Below are 19,096 nucleotides of genomic sequence, written 5' to 3' on the forward strand. Positions count from 1 at the left end.
CAGCGCCTCGCCGCCGGGCACAGTGGTGTTTGAAACGAGTTCACCCTTTGTTTAAGACAAAATATGACGTAATTGTCATTGTCGCTGCTCGTGACCGCAAAGAGACCGGAAATGAAAAGTAGTGTTTTATTGTGATCACTTCACTGCAGAGAAACTCTCTTCCTCTTCCTGTGATTGAATCTAGACTGATTATAATCACCTGCCTGTATTTATTTATTAAACAAATCACATGTCTGTGTCTGTATATGTCTGTCTTTGTATAATAAAATATAAATAATAATATTTTAATCAACCTGATTACAAAGACCTGGAAAAACTTCTTCTCTCAGCTGTCCCCCTCAAGTGTCTTCATCTGACTCCATCCTCTCTCACACCAGCTACCTTCACGTCCTCTCTCAGCACGTCCACATCTCCTCTGTGTCTTTCCTCTTCACCTCCTGCCTGCAGCTCTATTTCCAGCAACATTCTACCAAGATAACCTCTGTCCCTCCTCTGCACAGGTCCAACCCATCTCCTCTCTGACTTTGTCCCAAAACCTAAGCTGACCTCATTCCTGACACTGTCCATCCTCCTAAAGAGAACCTCTTCATCTTCCTCCAGCTCTGCCTCTGTCTTCTCCTCGTCTCTGACAGCAGAGCTGCTCTTCCTGTTGTCTGTCCTCTTTCCCTTCTCCATGTCTCCTCCGTTCTTCAGGCATCTTCTCACTCTCCTGTTGAACAGGCCAGTTACAGACTCCACTGCTGTCTCTCCCAGACACCTCCACAGGTTTGTCAGTCTTTCCACTCTTCATCCTCCTCAGAGCCTCCTCCACTCCATCCTTTCTAATCTTTGCTACGTCCTGCTCTACAACATCCCTGCCATCTTTTTCCCTTCATTCATCAGCTCCTCAACGTGCTGTTTTTTATATACTTCCACCACTTGCTCTTCTCCATCTTTCCTTTCCTCTTCCTTCTGACCATCATGCTGCACACCACCATCCAATGCACTGATCTCTCTCAGACTGCCTTGCCTCACAGGCGTCTCCTGAGCACTCCTACCTCCACTCTTACATGTGACTCTGTCCAACACCATCAGTTCCTCTAGGTTTCCTTTTCTTTTGGTTTCCCTCACCAACATGGTGGCCATTCAGGTCTGCTCTGATCACCTCCCTCTCTCCTCTGGGAATTTCCATCAGCTCCTCTGACTCACTCTCTCCTTCTCCTCTCACTCACAGCCCACATGTGGATCTTAACCTTCCCATGACCCTCCCCTTTGGCTGGATTACCTGGAAAAACATCAACTCTCATTATGTTAGATTAAGTTTTAATTTTTTAAATCCATGTTGAAAATGAACTTCACTTAGTAGCATCCTAAAGCTTATATGACTGTAAGACGATGAACTTTTATTTGTAAACTTTGACTAGAATTAGAACATGTGCTTCCTGTTGTTTATCGATCAGTTCTGGAATCAATAATCAAATGAATCCTCGGCGGACGTCTGCAGGCCGTCTCCCTGTCGGTCCCAGTCGACGGAAAGGTCGTCTGTCGAGATCTGTGGGCGGGCCGATGGGGTCGTGGCGTGGGCGGGGCAGCAGGACATGAGGGAGGTTGGGCCTCTGGTCGTACTCGCCCCCGATGATGCCTGGCACTGGGGGGAAGTGGGGGTAAGGTGCCGGGGCGAAGATGTCTGCAGGGTGGAAGGGAGGGAAGGTGGAGACACGAGGCGCACGGCGAAGTTCACGGTGAGTTTTATATGACGTTTTATAGAGCTGGAAAAGAATACATGACAGACAGGTGTAAAGGAACAGTGTGAGGAATGAGGAGACATCTAGTGGTGAGAAGACAGACTGCAGCCAGCTGAATACTGAAGGCTGGTCCTTCAAAATAAAAGACTGTCAGTCTGGTTTTTCTGCTATGAGCTGCTGTAGCAACATGATCACTGCTTAAACAGATCATCCAGAATCCACTGATCACTCCCCAGTAATCAATCATTAAGAGTTCAACTCACCTTTTTCCAGTCTGTGTCTCTGGATCTGCTGGAACAGGAATCTGAATCAACAAACACACTTCAGTGAGAGACTTTCAGAATAAAAGACGAACACAAGAACATCATGCATGACATGAAGCAAACAGTCAAAACCTAAAACTGACTCCTCACACTTCAAAGATGCTCCTTAAAAACTGCTGGCAGACTTTCAAAGACTTTCCATGAAAGACATTAAAGAGTGACAGTGATCAGTCATGTGATGGTGCGAGTCAAAGTCCAGCCATCTGACCTGAGAAGTCGCGGCGGTACAGGTGTCTCCACAGCGTGGAGTCGGCTGTGGCGTCATTAAAGTGTCGGCTGACTGACGACAGCCTCACCACGGAGCGGACATCCAGCAGCCGCAGGACTCGCAGAAGGAGCTCTGGAGGAAGAGCCGGCAGCCCGAACGCCACCGGCAGAGACATGGCTGCAAACAGAGCGTGGTTACTAAGCGGAAAAACAGGTTCATCACATCCAAGATGGAGTCAGGACTGTTCTGACCAAACCTCAGTGGGAAACACACCAATTAATAAAATACACTAAGCTGGTGTCTAAACCTGAAACAGGAAATCAGGGTGCACTCTGGTGCCCCCCGGTGGTGACTGTTGTCTGTTTGAATCTTAGAAAACAGGTAAAGAAGCTGCTGCTGTCACACATTGAATGATTTGATGCCCTGGCATCATAACACAGCTCAGAGATCCGAGAACAGCCGTCTGTACCTTCTCTGGCGGTGGCGATCAGTGGGTACGCCAGCTGGTCTTTGAAGACGCGGGACAGTTTACTGAGGTGTTTGAAGGCTTTGGCTGCACTTCCTCCTGACAGAGGCGGACACAGTTAAACACAGACACTGCTGCTGAGGTCAGATCAAAACCGACCAATTACAGCTCTACCTGGACACTCGTTGGTCACGTAGCTGGACGCGTTCACACACAGTTTGCGGACGGCCTGAGTTTCTGTCACTGCCAGCATCGCTGCAGAGAAATACAAGAGCATCAGAGGGCAGAGGGTACTTCCTGTCTGACCTCATTGGTAACTCATTTATCCAGCGCTCTGTCCATGTGACTCACTGTTGATGACGAGCATGGGGCCCATACACACAGCCGCCACGGAGGCCACGCTGTCTTCACACAGAGGGTGTTTGTACTGCAGCCTGTAGACTCCAGCATCACACCTCCACCCTGCAGGCATCTGACCGGGTCTTAGCTCGTCGCCCTGAACACAAACACACACACACTGATGTCACACACAGCAGGACACACACTCTGAGAGGACAGGGACACTTTCACCTGAGGTATGAACCCAGTCTCCAGCATCAGCATGTGTCCGGCCACCATGATGGCGTCGGTGGGACTGGCGGCCTTCGCCTCGTGGTACAGCAGCTCCAGGGAGAGCGGCGCCTGGCCCTCCTCGGCCTCGCTGCACAGCATTGGCTCCCACACAGGGGGCGGAGCCTCCGAGTCGGGCGTCCTGCAGGTGTCCTTGGACTCTGTGAGGGCTGCAGGTCTGCTGCTGCTCGGCTGTTTGATGACATGACACTTTCATCAGATCACAGAAGCAGTCTGTCCACACACACCTGTCCAAACTGGACTGCATGTTGGTCTTTTAGCAGATTACAGTAACATTTAAAAAGGATGAAGTTGGGTCTCCTGTTTGAAATTTAGATTTGTCCATACAGTGTCTCTTTGTGCTAGGATGTCCCACCTGGCTGGACAACATGCTGGCGGTCTGCTGGTTCTGGTTTGTTACGCTGTTGGTTGCTGTGTTGGTGGACGAGCCTGAGGCGGCGGCAGCAGCAGACTGCAGCAGGACAATGCAGACCAGATCTCCTGAGACGATGTCACAGGACGCCAGAGTCTGCCCACAGTCTGAGAGCAGCTCCGAGCCGTTCAGGGACAAACTGAACTTCGTGTCTGCACTGAAACACCAAAGAAGAAGTCCAGTTAAACACTGAAACATCAGACACACAGACTTCAAAACAGGCTGGCGTGTAGGCCTGACCTCAGTCCATGAGCAGACAGGAGAGTCTCCCTGATGTGGTCTATGAGATCTTTCAGACTGGGTTCTTCTCCTGGTAACTCCACCTGGCTGGTCTGCTTGTTGATCCGAACTCGCAGCTTCATCCTGAGGACAAAGCCACGTTAATCATTGTCCAGATTTACTCCTCGTTAGTCTCCCCTCTGGATGGGTTGTCGGAACAAGCATTGTCTTAGAACTATTAGGAACTTTCAGCGGTCTATTAGGAACTTTCAGCGGTCTATTAGGAACTTTCAGGTTGTAAACTGACGCATCGTGCGGGTTCCGACGGGCAATCAGAAATATTAAACAAACCGATGCTATAGCTGCACTTCAATGCAACAAGCGTTGCTATAGCTACACTACAAATATTGTTGCTATACTCAACTGCGCATACTCTGCAGTTGCGTCATTCATTTATGTTTAACAGTCATGAACAACCATTACAGCCAAACACAGTACCTTAAATTTCCCACACCCACATCAGGAAACAAAGCCCTCCACTGGAAAATCCTACAATCATCCTCATCCTCATCACTCGCTCTCTCTCACATAGACAGGAGAGGATGCTAAAAAGTGACGTTCATGTTAGCCACGCTTCCTCCTTTAACACCCCATCTCCTTGACCTTGTTTGTTATGGTAACCGCTGCTTGGAGGAGGTCAAAGTTTGATAATATTACATCCCTCTCCTCCTCACGCCTGTGAGACAGGAACTGAAGGAAAATTGAGTCTGGTGGAAAGACGCCAGCTTTCTACAGCTGTGCAGTTTATTAGTGTTTTGTATTATTATGTTTATAAAAATAATCTCAGCACACATCATTATGTGTGCCACGGTGCACATAGACATCCCGGGCTAAACCTAAACTACTGTCCGCACAGCATCTCTATGGAAATCTGCCATGTTTATTCTTGATGAGTCATTGTCGTTAATCTTTGTTTTTCAGACCGTTAGCTTCCTGTTAGCGTTAACTCATTTTGAATTGATTCAAATGATTCAAAATTTATTTAACATTTATACGGTAATCCTTCGCTGCGCTGACTGACATTTAAAACGTTTTACATCTTACAACAAAAACTTTAAATTCACGTTGTTTAAACTAAAGTCAGAAATGGACGTTATAACTTATTAACGTGTGTTTAATGTTTATTAGCTGAGCACGGGGACGTTTCGTTTTCGTTTCTGCAGTTTAAACATTAGCTAACATGTCGCTGCGTCACGGTGGAGCTAGCTATTCTGAGGTAGCTGCGCGGGTTCGCTGCTTAGTTAACAAAGTGTCAGAGATAACAACACATTAGTGCTTACACGATGAAGAAACGTTATTAAATCCACAGCTCCGCTTCTCCTTCAAACCCCAAATGGTAAACACACGGACGGGCGCTTCCGGTACAGAGTTTCAACATAAAAGATTTTATTTTGACATCACTATGGCCAAATGGAGCGTTGTCAGTATAGTGTTTAAAGCAACAAAACTCTATTTATTTGCTTTTTGTTTTGCTACTACATTAATAACACAATGGGACTTTAAATGTTTGTTTGTTTTATTGTTTTTCTCGTGAATTGCTACAAAGAAAAAATGGTGCTTTTGTATTGAAGGTCAGGCATTGTATTTCCGGTATTTCTGTTCTGCACTTGTGTGACTAAACAGTTTTTAAATTGCTACATTTACGGCAATCGAGCAGCGCGGCGCCGCGTCAACACTCTGAAGCTTTGAAAAATATAAATAAAATATTAAGTCTTTTTTCAAGATCACGCGTGTTTGAGTTTTTATGTTTTATTCTAACTTTCTCGGAGCGGACAGTTTAATTTTTCTGCGTCACTCCATATTGACAGTCGCGTTCTGATAGCTTCCGGGTTTCCGTAGCGCCGTGGCCACAGTGGATCGTCAGTCAGCCGGTTACGCAGCACTTGAGTGTAATAAGTGTCTATTGGAAGCTTTTTGGATCGGAACCATGAGCCGTAGTTACAACGATGAGCTGCAGTTCCTGGATAAAATCGGCAGCAACTGCTGGAGGATCAAAAAAGGCTTCGTTCCCAACATGCAGGTCAGACTTTAGCTGCTAACGTGGCTAGTTAGCAGGCTAGCAGGTTAGCTTCAGTGCAGCAGCACTGCAGTCCGTCAGCACATGTCAGTTATGAAGATTTAAAGCTGACGATAAAATAAGAGAATGGAGGAAAATACATTCTGAGAGCAGAGCAGCTGATGTTAACCTGCTGCCGGAGCTCAGCGATGATGTGAGCTGCGTGACAGGCTGGACGAACATGAGAGAAACATGTCAAAAATATGCACTGTTAACAGGTTTTTATTAAATGTGTTACTTGTTTTCTGTTGAAAATAATCCGCATGTTGTGGTTACGTTATTTTGCTGTCAGCTGTTCACACTGTAAATAAAGGTGTTTTTAAGACCACATATAAACACAGGAGCAGATCTGAACCATAAGACAGTAGAGAAAACTCAAACACAGGATCTGTCCCTGTAGTTAGAGGAACTGACCAGAAAAACATGTATAATTTATAGTTATGGATCTGACATGACTGCATCTTTTGATTAACAGGTTGAAGGAATCTTCTACGTCAACGACCCTCTGGAGAAGCTGATGTTTGAGGAGCTCCGGAACGCCTGTCGAGGAGGAGGTGGTCTGAACTTTGACCCCCTGAGGTACCCTCCTCCTGTGGACGAGCCTCTGATTCTGATGTGTCTGTGCTTGTCTTCCTGCAGGTGTGGGTGGATTCCTTCCCGCCATGAAACAAATCGGGAATGTGGCGGCGCTTCCTGGGATCGTACACGTAAGTGTCGGCATTCCACCATCTTGGCTGTGATTGGACAGCTCCGGCTGAGTGACTGTGTCTGATTGATCCACAGAAATCCATCGGCCTTCCAGACGTCCACTCTGGATATGGGTTCGCCATTGGAAACATGGCTGCCTTTGACATGAGTGACCCCGATGCTGTGGTGTCTCCAGGTATATAACACTGTCTGTTATTGTTATTGATAATTAGATTAATAAGGTTTGGTGAGAGGAAAGATAAACAGAGTGTTTAGTCTGGAGTCAGCCTCCAGCCTCTGTATCTGACCCTGGTGAATCTGTGGCCGTCTCTTCATTCTGTAGGGGGTGTGGGCTTCGACATAAACTGCGGTGTCCGCCTGCTGAGGACAAACCTGGACGAGTGTGACGTCCAGCCGGTGAAGGAGCAGCTGGCCCAGTCACTGTTTGACCACATCCCAGTGGGAGTGGGCTCCAAAGGAGTCATTCCAATGGGAGCCAAGTAAGGCAGGGCCTCCGGGCGTGCCTGTGGATCACAGGCGTCCCTCTGATGTCTCACCTCCTCCACCTGTCTGTCCTCAGGGATCTGGAGGAGGCTCTGGAGATGGGCGTGGACTGGTCCCTGAGGGAGGGCTATGCCTGGGCTGAGGACAAGGAGCACTGCGAGGAGTACGGCCGGATGCTGCAGGCCGACCCAAACAAGGTGTCGTCTAAGGCCAAGAAGAGAGGCCTGCCACAGGTGACACACACACACAGGCATGAACGCATACACCTGCACAGGTCCACCTGTGTGTAACACTGTGTTTGTTAAAGCTCGGCACTCTGGGAGCTGGAAACCACTACGCTGAGATCCAGGTGGTGGACGAGATTTACAATGACTACGCAGCCAAGAAGATGGGCATCGATCACAAGGGCCAGGTGTGCGTGATGATCCACAGCGGGAGCCGCGGCCTTGGACACCAGGTTGCCACTGGTAGGAGCTCCAACCTTTTACACACAGCGGGAAAGCTGATTTTAATAATCGTTGTCTTTGTTGTTTCCAGACGCTCTGGTTGCCATGGAGAAGGCGATGAAACGGGACAAGATCACAGTGAACGACCGCCAACTGGCCTGTGCACACGTCACATCGCAGGAGGGTCAGGACTACCTGAAGGGCATGGCGGCAGCAGGAAACTACGCCTGGGTGAACCGCTCCTCCATGACCTTCCTCACCAGACAGGTAGGCTCACCTGGAGCTGCAGGTTGCCGGGCGTCCGCTCACAGCTGCTGTCGCTCGTCTTTCAGGCCTTCTCCAAAGTGTTCGGTACAACGCCGGACGACCTGGATATGCACGTCATCTATGACGTTTCCCACAACATCGCCAAGGTTGAGGAGCACATGGTGGACGGGAAGCAGAGGACGCTGCTGGTTCACCGCAAAGGATCAACCCGGGCCTTCCCCCCACACCACCCGCTCATCCCTGTGGACTACCAGGTAACCCGGCTCCTCAGTTTAACAGGCTCAAGGCACTGCAGGTTCTGACCTAGTTCTGTCCTTCAGCTGACAGGTCAGCCAGTGTTGATCGGAGGGACGATGGGAACCTGCAGTTATGTCCTCACCGGGACAGAACAGGGAATGACGGAGACGTTTGGGACCACCTGCCACGGAGCGGTGCGGTCCGATTCACGTTAGCTGAGGAACGTCAATATTTTGAGTTTAAATGTGTCCAACACAACTTCCTGTTTCAGGGCCGCGCTCTGTCTCGAGCAAAATCCCGCCGCAATCTGGACTTCCAGGACGTTCTGGACAAACTGGCGGACATGGGCATCGCCATCCGAGTGGCTTCACCCAAACTGGTTATGGAGGAGGTGAGGAAACCTTCCATCAGTGGGAACAACAACTGATAAACATCCACGCCAAAGATTTACGAAACGTCAGCAACAAGAAATAACATGAAAATCGTATATTTATAGCACGTGATGCCTGTTTTTTTTTCCAGGCTCCTGAATCATACAAAAATGTGACGGATGTCGTCAACACATGTCACGACGCTGGAATCAGCAAGAAGGCCATTAAACTGAGGCCGATCGCCGTGATCAAAGGCTGAAGCTGCACAGCGCCACGTTAGAGACAATTTAATGACGGACGATGATACACTGAAGATGTTTGTTCAAGTTAATTTTCTTTGTGGAGAACAAAGTGAATTTATGTTGGAGACGACCTGGAGGAAGAAGTTTTGTGTTTGAAGACTGAATTTTGCTTCTAAAAGGAAAAATAAAGAGTGAGGCAAGAGGCCATTAGTAAACACTTTATTGGTTCTAACAGAGGGTTTGTCAGAAAAATCCATCCAAGCATGATCAATAAACAAATTCATTTAATTGGCAAGTGTTCAACTCCGCCCTCGCTCTGACTAAAGCTAACAAGCCTCCAACTAATGCCAGCGGTCTCTGGTTCAGAGGCGGAGCTTCAATACTTCTTCAGTGAGGGAACCAGAAGTCACGTCAGGTTTCTGGATGGCTGTCAATCAAACTAAACAACGGGAACTGAGTGCTGATCAGGTGAGCTGGTGAACCGAGGACAAACTGTCGGTGTTCAGTGGGTTAACAGGGTTAGCCCGGCCTGTTAGCAACAGGTACACTGCATATTTACAGTCCTTAAACTAGATATGTGTTATTCAGTGAACTTTCAAGGGCTAGGCTAATAGTTTCCCTTTGATTCCAGTCTGTATGCTAAGCTAACTGCTGAACACAGGCTTGAAACCAGCATCCATATAAACACCACGAGGAACTACTTTTAAACAGACGGAGCTATGGAGGCCCATTCCTGCCAACAACAGGAAAAATGTAAACATCAAATCTTTCCTGCACATTAAATTATGAATTTGTATTATTGTGCTGGCAGAGATGAGCTTCCATACACCGAGTGCAGGCTGGAATATTTAAAGAATGGATGCCAGGTTCAGATCTGTGTATATTTAGCCTAGCTTAGCATACAGGAGTAGGGTGAACCTGTTAGCCTAGTTTACATCACAAACGAAACAATCCACCCTCAGACTTTAATTCATAATTATCTTCACATTTAGTGAACGGGTGCATAAATAGACATGTTGCCAGGAGACCTTGTAGTGTTTGCAGCAGTTAGCAATAGCTTGTTAGCTAAACAGACACATGCAAATCTGTTGAGCTAACAGTTTGCCCAGTTTGTACTTTTTGAGCTTAGCTAGGCAAAACACATTCTGGTAAATCATTTATTAACGTGAGAATATAAAATGACACCAGAGCTCAAATGAATTCATGTTGCAGGGCTGCATGACGACTGAAAGTATTCAGGCACTTCCGAGACGCCACAAAGGCAGCAGCTCAGGGAACACACAGTTTAAAGCCAAAGGCAAGTAAACCCAATTCTGATAAAGCACTCATATACGGAAACAATATGCGTGACTGAGATAAAACCAAAGCGCCAGCATGTTATCACAAGCCATTCATATCACATTTCGCCAGTACTTAAAACGCCGTTTTTTACGTCATACGCCACAGAAAACGCCGTTTTCACGTCATACGCCGTTTTCCAAACGGCCACACTTTCTAATATTCTAATGATCTCCACCCCATAACTTGCTCAGCCGCTGCAGTTCACTCTTTATCAGCTTATCAGCAGAAAAGAAGGACAGACCGCACTGATTCAGCACCGATCTCTTTTGCTGTATCACTTCGGTCTGAGTCATGCAAAGCTTTCATTTCTCATGAAAAAAAAACTGAATTATGTTCACAATAACATTTGTTCTACTTACTCCTAATCTCTCTCTGAAATGCCCCCAAAACAGGTTGTTAACAAACAACAAGTTGTTAAACTTTAAACAAAAAAGGACTGACTGACAAGTGCACAGCAGTGGGTGAGGAATTTGTGTTATTATTACATTCAGAATAATCCTGTAGCTGTGGACCGAAATGATACAGCAAAGGAGATTGGTGCTGAATCAACGTGGTCTGTCCTTCTTCTCTGCTGATAGGCTGATAAAGAGTGAACTGCAGAGGCTGAGGAAGTTATGGGGCGGAGATCATTAGAAAACGCCATACGGCGTTATGAGTGGGCGTTTGGAAAACGCCGTACGGCTACGACGTTAAACTGTGAAAACGCCATACAGCGCATGACGTGAAAACGGCGTTTTCTGCGGCGTACGACGTAAAAAACGGCGTTTTAACTACTGGCGAAATCTGATATGAATGGCTTGCGATAGCATGTCTCACAGCAGCGCCTCGGTCGGATGCCGCCGCCGCGCCTGATTGGAACGTCTGGCGGCTCCTTCAGTGTCGCTCGCGGTTAAGCGTTGCATAATCAATCTGTCGATCGTCACTTCAATACAAAATTCAACACGCTGCTTCTGTACAAGACAAAATTACACGAGCTGTACACGAAGGATTCCTACGGCTGGGCTACGGAAGCCCAAACATGCCAGAAAAAAATCAAAGCTAACTAATTTTAGAACACAAAAGATCCTAATTCTAACGCTTCTGATGATGACTCCAATTTAATAAACTTACTTAAAAAATAAAACATTAACTAGTTACGTTTATAAACCAGTAACTAAAATCCTCACAATTATCAAAGCAACGCAAAAATGACAAATGACAAAATCCAACCAAGTCAAATTTTTGCAACTTGTGATTTTTAATTTTATATTTTTGAAAATAATTATGAATGTCTTAACACACAAAATCAAAATCATTTTTTCACTCTCCAAAAAAAAAAATCACTTTAAGATGTGAGACATTGATTTTTGTCATAGTTAATCCAATATGAAACATAAATATTGACTAAATTAAGTTACATTTTGGAGGTTCATGAGTCAAACCCTTTCTAACCACATTATGCAATATTTTTTTTTTCTGGCACACGTGGGCTTCCGTACAAGGTTCCAGATGGGAATGAATATTAAAAACAAAAAGCTAACCCTAGGAACTTTATTTACAGTTTCTTATATTCTTATTTACACGCTGTTTCTCCAGTTTATGTTCATTTCCATCTGAGCAGTAACATGTCCAGGAAGCAGAAATACTTCGTCATGAACTCACCGCAGTGCTCCGTCCGTCAGCTGACAGCAGACGAGTCGTAGCGTTTTACTTCAAACCTAAAACCAGCCCGTCCTTCAGAGGAGCTCACGGCCACCATCAAATAAAACGTCAGCCCTTCTGACTGTTCGGCGGCAGCAAAAAAACACAAACCTACACACTCTACATAAAGCTGTCGCTCCTCCAGATGTTCCCCGCGGTTCACCTCAGAAGGTGACGCAACGTCTCTCCTCCTCCCGTGGACAGCTCGCCTCGTGTCCTCAGCCAGCCTTGCGGCGCTCCATCATCCCTGCGACTCAGGTGCTCCGGTCTTTGTTTGCTTTTACTCTTTAAGTGCCAAAGCAGTTCCTATGCTAAAGGTCCATGTTTGTGTTGATGAGTGTGAGAACAACCACTTCCTGCCAGAGTCCTTCTAGTCCCACAGAAACCCTGCTCTGTCTCTACAGCTTTGCTCGCTGGAAGAAGGCCTGGACGGACACACACACACACACACAGAGAGAGAGACACACACACACAGAGAGAGAGACACACACACAGAGAGAGAGAGACACACACACACACACACACACACACACACAGAGAGAGAGAGACACACACACACACAGAGAGACACACACACACACACAGAGAGACACACACACACACACAGAGAGACACACACACACACACACACAGAGAGACACACACACACACACACACAGAGAGACACACACACACACACACACACACACACACACACACACACACACACACACACACACACACACACACACACACACACACACACACACACACACACACACAGTCAGTAACACTAACAGCTGAAGCAGAATGACACTCAGAGACCTCTCCAGACCTTTATGTAGTTCTTCAGGACTTTGACGTCTGGCTGCTGCAGCACCTGACACAGCTCCTGATACAAAGAGCACATTAGTCTGACAGCTACACACACATACAGCTCTTACTATGAGTATTTAAGCTGCAGTAAGGCAGACATTAAAAACACCAGGGATCACCTCTACAAATCTGACCTGTGAGATTTCAGGTGACACCTGCAGAGACGGCAGATACTCCTGCTGTAAGAACTGGATGAACTCCGGTCCCTGAAACACAGAATCATTCCGTTAGTGTCCAAGCAGCGGCGCAGAGAGGAAGGAGGGCGCGCATGCATTTTACCCGTTTGAGATGAATCATTTTAAGCGTGACGGTGCACTCTGACAGTGTCTGAAACACAAAGAGGGAGGAGTCAGACCGAGAGGACAGAGCGGCGTCTCCAGGCTGGACTCCGCTGCAGAAACTCACCAGCACCGTCTGAGCATCCGAGAGGTCAAAAGTCGGTTTGAGAGGCGCCAGGAAGCACGCAGGAACTATGTTTTTGTAGATGAAGTCGGGGAAGCCCACCATGCCGTCTTTCCCTCCTGTAGGATCAGAGCACCGTCAGAGACGCACAGATCCACACACATTTCAGACGTGATCAGAGTGGTAGGCGGCGCTAAGGCAGCCGCCTCAGTGCTCACCCCACAGCTCCACCAGCTTGGAGAGGATGATGAAGCAGGTTTTCTGAGCAATGGGGTCGGGGAAGTCCACAGCACCCTGGATGATGGTGAAGACGACGCGCTCGATGTTCTCGGGTCCTGAAAGCAAACGCATGATGATCAATAACGCCTGGTCAAATTGATCCTCTGACTGTTATTGGCTGCCGGCCATCACTCACCCTGATTGGCCATGACCTCATTCATCCCGCTGCCAGTGATGGCCTGGATGAAGCTAAAGTAGCTCCTTCTCAGCATCTGCTTCTCCAGAGCTGCTGTCTGGTCATTTTCCTCCGCCGGCCGCGCCAGCACCTCAAAGATGGCGAGCACCAGTGGCATGAAGACCTGCTGCAGGAAGGGAGAGACCTGCCGCTGCCAAGGCAACAGGAGGAACAGCATGTTAGGTGGCTCAGAGGGCAATGACGTTATGGATCCGTGTTCAGGTGTGTGTACCTTAAACTTGGCGGTGATCTGGCTGATGAGTGGGATGAACTCCTGCAGGTCTTTGGCCTCGCAGTCCTTCAGCATGTGCTCGGAGGCAGCGGGGATGAAGGGCAGCACCTCCTCCTCCAGGCAGATGATCATTCGGTGCAGGAAGGAGCGCACGGAGCTGCGCAGCACCCCCCGCTGGACAGGGCAGCTCAGCGCAGGCAGGAAGGCGTGCAGGCAGTCCCGGTAGACCTCGGTGCAGCCGCACTGCTTCACCGTCTGCTTGTTGCTGAACGCCTTGCTGGTGCGACTGCAAACAGAGACGAGGTGCCGAGCTGAGCATGCTGTCACTGACAAGACTGACAAGAAGACAACAGAGTGTCTCCGGCTCACCTGGCGAAGCCGACGGCGTGGCTCAGACAGTCGGCAAGTGCGGCCTGCCGCTCCTCCTCCGTCTCCTGCAGCAGCTTGGCAAGCAGCAGGCGGAAGGCGTCCATCAGTGGCGCCAGCAGGCTCCTCATCAGTGCCTGCTTCCTCTCCACCGGACTCTCACCATTCACGATCAGAACGCCTGCCGTCTCAAACATGAAGAGCTGGTCGTCACTGGTCAGCAGGGCAGGGAAGCCATTTTCCTGGACAGAGGAGGAAGATGAGGAGGAGGAAGACGAGGAGGAATGCAGTGATGACGATCTGCTGATACTTACAGGAGGAGCCAGCTCCAGCAGGTCCTGAATCCTGGTCAGGATGTCCTCGATGAAGGCGTTCATGTGTTTACTGTGGACAGAGGCAGCAGTGATGTCACACACAGGCAGACGTCCGATTGGACGAGGAGGCTGTGTGAGGATGACTTACTGCAGGGTTTTGATGAATCTGGAGAACAGGTAGGCCACTCTGCTGCGGACCTTTGGGCTGTTGTGTCTCAGACCTCTTTGGTCCAGAAATGCCATCTGTCAGTGAAAGCAGCACCATTACAACCCGTCCACAAACACACTGCCGACCTCTTAAAGCTGCAGACTCACCAAAACGTTGGGGATGTGCTGTGGCTCCACAATGAAGAACTTATCATATCTCACAACCGTTTCAAAAAACTCCAGCGACACAGAGGAGTGCTGATAGCTGCTGACTCCACAGGACACCAGCTGAAGACACACACACACATCAGCCCACTGTGACGCAGCACACACATTAACCCTGTGGACACCTGACTGACCGTCCTCATCATGTCCTGCAGGGTGCTCGTCTTTGCAGTGTCCCCGGAGAAATGGGCTCCATGAGATGCCGGCAGAGCCTCGCCGAGCATGTACAGCAGCCTGATGGCCACCTCCACCTCCATGAAGGGAGCCGTCTGCCAGTTCCTGAGAGAGACACACACATACATGAGCCGCACAATACACACACAGCTCATTAAACACCACAGGGCTGCAGTCATTCTTCATGTTTCTAAAGATCTGATATCCAAACAGGTATTATTTTACAGGTCTGAGTTTTAAAATGGCAAACGGTACTTACTGCATGGAGCTGGTGAAGACTCGACGCACGGCTTCCAGCAGCAGCTCAGGAGAGACCTGAGCCAGGCGGTCAAACAGCATCTTCAGCTGCTTCCTGTACTCCACGAACATGGCCTCGTCCTCACCCTGACCCACAGAAGCACAGCGTTACAGCCTGCCCGAGCCGCTCCTCCTCCTCTGCAGCAGCGGACTGATTCCAAACTCACCTCGTTTTCAAAGTTGTACTCGTCGTCATACGTCAGCTTCTTCATGACAGCCAGCATGACGGCCTGTGGGGCGGACAGCAGAGAGCTGTTTATCCTGTTGACCTCTGATTAAAGAGGGATTTGAAGAGTTTGAGACTCACCTCGATGTTTGCTTTCTGCTGGTCTGTCAGCTGAGGGAGCTACAGAGAGAAAACAAGGACAGCAGCTCAGACAGAGCTCAGACTTCACACAGGAAACAAAATGGCCGACAGTGAGTCCTGACCTGTTTCAGGACATGCAGGTACTCGTAACAGAAGCCCACGATGTTAGCAGAGATATCATCGTCCTCATGCACCAGCAGCTGCAGCAGCAGCGGCACTTTGGCCTCCACCGCCTGCAGTGTCTCCGTCGCCTCCTTCACGCTGCCGGCTTTGGCCAGCTTGGTCCAGCTCAGCAGCAGACTCTGACCCATTCCGTTCACCAGCCGAGAGAACTTGGCCAGGAAGTCCACATCCTCCTCCTGAAAGCACAGGGACAGAAGAAGGCGATCAGAGGAGCAGGTTGGGGTCAGACAGACAGGTCGAGGTGAGGCTCCGTCACCTGCTCCACGTTGAAGAAGCCGGCTGACTGCAGCACTTGGCACAGAGACTCCACCAGCTTGGTTTTATCCACGGGGTCCATCCCTTTGTTGACGATTTCAAACAGGCAGTCACAGGCTTCTTCTCTGAGCTCCTCCACCGACATTTGACTCAGCAGCAGGTTCACAAACCTGCAAACACACAAGTCATGTGACCCACACAGCAGACAGGAAGGGGACAGACAGTGTTTCCTGTGTGCTTCCTGACCGGTCGTTGGCGATGAGGTTGAGGTCGATCCAGGACACGTAGGCTCCAACCACCTCCAGACACTGGCAGGTGAGCTCTGAATGGGACTGCTGGTATGTCTGCAGGATCTGGAACCAGGACTCCACCAGGCTGGGAATAACCTGCTCCCTCATGGTATCTTTGATCAACGTGTTCCTGCGAGTCTCCTGAAAGGGTTGACAACATGAAACAACCATTTGACATTTGACACACGATGCGCCACCGTCACCTCCATGACGCCGTACCTCAGGAGAGTGCAGGATGTCTCTGTCCACCACCTCAGCATCAATGGCCATCAGTGTCCTCAGGTAGACGTCAACACCGTGAGGGTTCAGGCCCACCAGGGACAAGATGTCAAAGAAAAACTTGGGCCACAGAGTCAGATAATCCATGATGAAGGTGAGGGCGAAGACCTGAGCCGCCTTGTTCCTGATGAAGGGCTTCTCAGGCTGAGCGTTCATCAGCTGCAGACAGCAGGAAGAGGACAGGCTGAAGACAGACTGAAGACAAGACTGAAGACAGACTGAGGTCAGGTGGTGTGGCAGACAAACACTGCGAGCAGACACAGCCTGAGGTGACGCAGAAAGGTGCAATGTGGGGAGGGATAGCACGCTACATGCTAACGTACAGCACAATACTGTAACAACGCTACACAAATATGACATCGTTTATCACAATGGAACCTGTAATCACTTAACATTTCACAGCGTAACATAATGATTAACTTATAATAATTGATCTTAATGTAATTTCTAGCATGACATAATGGAACGTATGGTTAAAGAGGCCTGTCACGATACCAGATTTTGCTGGGTGATTAATTGCCAAGAGAAATTATTGCGATCAGCGATAATATTGTCGTTTTGAGACCATGTTCAACTAATATAATGATAACGACATACAAACGACATAGTCTGCTCAGAACATCCCGTAAACGTCACACAATGAGTTCAAAAAATAAGAACTACCTGTTGATTTGACACATTTTAAGACAGAATGCAATTGCAATTAATTGATTTATTGTTTATCGCGACAGGCCTATGGTTAAATAATACATCATCATTCTCCCCTCAGAAAGTGATGTATCAGGATGTATCATGGGGCATCACACACCTGACGCTGCAGCCACTTCATCAGAGACTCCCTGATCAGCTGCTGCTGCACCGCACTCAGACCAGCATGTCTGCAACACAAAGAGTACACAACACACACACAGGTGAGACCAGCTCGCTGAGGTCTGAATCATCAGTGTGTGAGGCAGCACAGGCTCCTGACCTGAACTTGATCTGATGCTCCAACACTTGGAAACAGAAGAACTTCACATGGTCATCACTGCAACAACAAACACGTCTCATTACTGTGTCCCACGGCAGGACAGCAGGACGGCAGGACAGACAGAGGAATGATGGAGCTGAGCTCATGGTCACACTCACTTATAAATGCCTTTGGCCAGGGCCTCTGCACACACCTCCCAGGCATCCTGAGACTCCTTCAGCTGCTCAAAGTAAGCCATGGCCTGAATGAACACACACCCACACAGTTTTATCATCAATAAGAGGCTGGAATCTTCAAAAGTTGCCCTCGATCAAAGTATCAGGTCATCAGTTCTTCACACAGTGATGGAGTCAGTGTGTTTATGGGAGGTGGCGTCTGCCTGTGTGGACTTCCTGATCGTCTTTGTAGTGTACACTGATACAAACCTCACAGCTGAGTATAAACAGACCGTGAAGTGACGGCGAGACTCACCCTCTGCCTGTAGCGGGCGTCGGCGTTTGGGTTGAGCCCCAGCAGGGCCTGCTCGTCCATGACTGCAGCAACAGACTGGCAGGCCATTCGTGGGTTAGCTCTGCTGCGAGGCGGCTTCTCTCCTCTCTGCTGCTGCCAGGCAGATTTCTCTCATCTGACAGAAAAATAGGAAGCTGACGCTCTTTGACAGGGAAACACACAGCCGACACGGGATGTTACAGCTGCTTCTGCTGGATATTTATCAGGTTAGCAATCAGAAAACTCAGTGTGACAGCTCAGTCACTTCAAAATAAACTTTTTATTTTGTCTTTGCCAAATAATCACAAACACTCAGACACTACAATTAAGACTATGATTATTGATCTGTTGGTGGTCTTTTCGTATATACACTCTGTACATCATCTGTATAGTGTTATTACACATTAAACTGTACTCTGAACTCTTTGAGGTCCCGGTTAGTGCGTGAAGCTAACGTTAGCAGGACCACTCCTCAGAAAGTTAGCTAAATTGCTAATAACTTCAGCCGACACTAACTAGCTGCCAACTCAGGCTAGCGTTAGCCGCCTAGCCGCTGAGATCGCGGAGCTAATCCTTACAGCGAAAACTCAATAAAACATGTGGTCTGCACAGACAGCGCAATAACAGCAGCGGCACCGACAGAGTGGGACAACCGGGAGCAGATTTCAAGTGTTTGTCCCGGTTTATCACGGCCCGGTAACGCTACCTGCCCACACCGCCTCTTCGATCACACCCAGGCTCAGAAAGCTCTCGGTGATCGCGGTATATTTACCGGCAGAGCTCCGTAAAGTAGCGCGCAGCAGCTCACCTTAATAAAAAAATGTCATCCGGCGCCTTCTCTCTCGTCAGCTCATCGCGGAACCGCAGGAGATCCGGTGGAAATCGGTCGCATATGGTGGACACACACGACACAGGCAGCGGTGGCGTGTCCGCCGCGATCACATCCGGGGCAGCACCGGAAATGGATCAGCCGCGTGCCGGCGA

At 48.7% G+C, this 19,096-nt stretch overlaps 3 protein-coding genes across 6 annotated transcripts; 1 reads left to right on the plus strand and 2 right to left on the minus strand.

Moving 5' to 3' along the window:
• Positions 1-1,285: 1,285 nt before the first annotated feature.
• fbxo7 (F-box protein 7) lies at positions 1,286-5,405 on the minus strand. 4 transcript variants are annotated; one of them, XM_028394465.1, is made up of 10 exons: positions 5,323-5,405; positions 4,004-4,126; positions 3,707-3,920; positions 3,292-3,522; positions 3,073-3,217; positions 2,896-2,976; positions 2,758-2,817; positions 2,256-2,417; positions 1,988-2,028; positions 1,286-1,748 (listed from the first exon to the last, which is right to left on the minus strand). In XM_028394465.1, exons 2-10 carry the CDS (start codon positions 4,123-4,125, stop codon positions 1,455-1,457), a joined length of 1,350 nt encoding a protein of 449 aa, XP_028250266.1. In that variant the 5' UTR covers position 4,126; positions 5,323-5,405; the 3' UTR covers positions 1,286-1,454. The 4 variants fall into 4 exon arrangements, with proteins under 4 accessions (XP_028250266.1, XP_028250255.1, XP_028250259.1 ...); XM_028394454.1 differs by having other exon boundaries at positions 2,256-2,432; positions 2,725-2,817; XM_028394458.1 differs by having other exon boundaries at positions 2,758-2,820.
• Positions 5,406-5,664: 259 nt separating this feature from the next.
• Positions 5,665-9,057, plus strand: rtcb (RNA 2',3'-cyclic phosphate and 5'-OH ligase). The gene is made up of 12 exons (XM_028394409.1): positions 5,665-6,062; positions 6,574-6,652; positions 6,738-6,805; positions 6,882-6,981; positions 7,129-7,285; positions 7,366-7,522; positions 7,597-7,756; positions 7,827-8,002; positions 8,068-8,256; positions 8,323-8,433; positions 8,511-8,630; positions 8,762-9,057. Exons 1-12 carry the CDS (start codon positions 5,970-5,972, stop codon positions 8,867-8,869), a joined length of 1,518 nt encoding a protein of 505 aa, XP_028250210.1. The 5' UTR covers positions 5,665-5,969; the 3' UTR covers positions 8,870-9,057.
• Positions 9,058-11,406: 2,349 nt separating this feature from the next.
• On the minus strand, positions 11,407-19,073 carry xpot (exportin, tRNA (nuclear export receptor for tRNAs)). Its single transcript, XM_028394212.1, has 25 exons — positions 18,921-19,073; positions 18,095-18,248; positions 17,782-17,864; positions 17,624-17,680; positions 17,462-17,531; positions 16,594-16,812; positions 16,331-16,515; positions 16,086-16,254; positions 15,769-16,005; positions 15,647-15,685; positions 15,507-15,569; positions 15,302-15,426; positions 15,003-15,147; positions 14,812-14,931; positions 14,645-14,739; positions 14,497-14,566; positions 14,186-14,424; positions 13,817-14,102; positions 13,546-13,735; positions 13,349-13,465; positions 13,134-13,249; positions 13,008-13,055; positions 12,863-12,934; positions 12,688-12,744; positions 11,407-12,298 (listed from the first exon to the last, which is right to left on the minus strand). Exons 2-25 carry the CDS (start codon positions 18,179-18,181, stop codon positions 12,272-12,274), a joined length of 2,916 nt encoding a protein of 971 aa, XP_028250013.1. The 5' UTR covers positions 18,182-18,248; positions 18,921-19,073; the 3' UTR covers positions 11,407-12,271.
• Between the last annotated feature and the right edge of the window lie 23 nt (positions 19,074-19,096).

The sequence above is a fragment of the Parambassis ranga genome, chromosome 2 (genome assembly GCF_900634625.1).
Source record: "Parambassis ranga chromosome 2, fParRan2.1, whole genome shotgun sequence".
NCBI classification, from domain to species: Eukaryota; Metazoa; Chordata; class Actinopteri; family Ambassidae; genus Parambassis; species Parambassis ranga.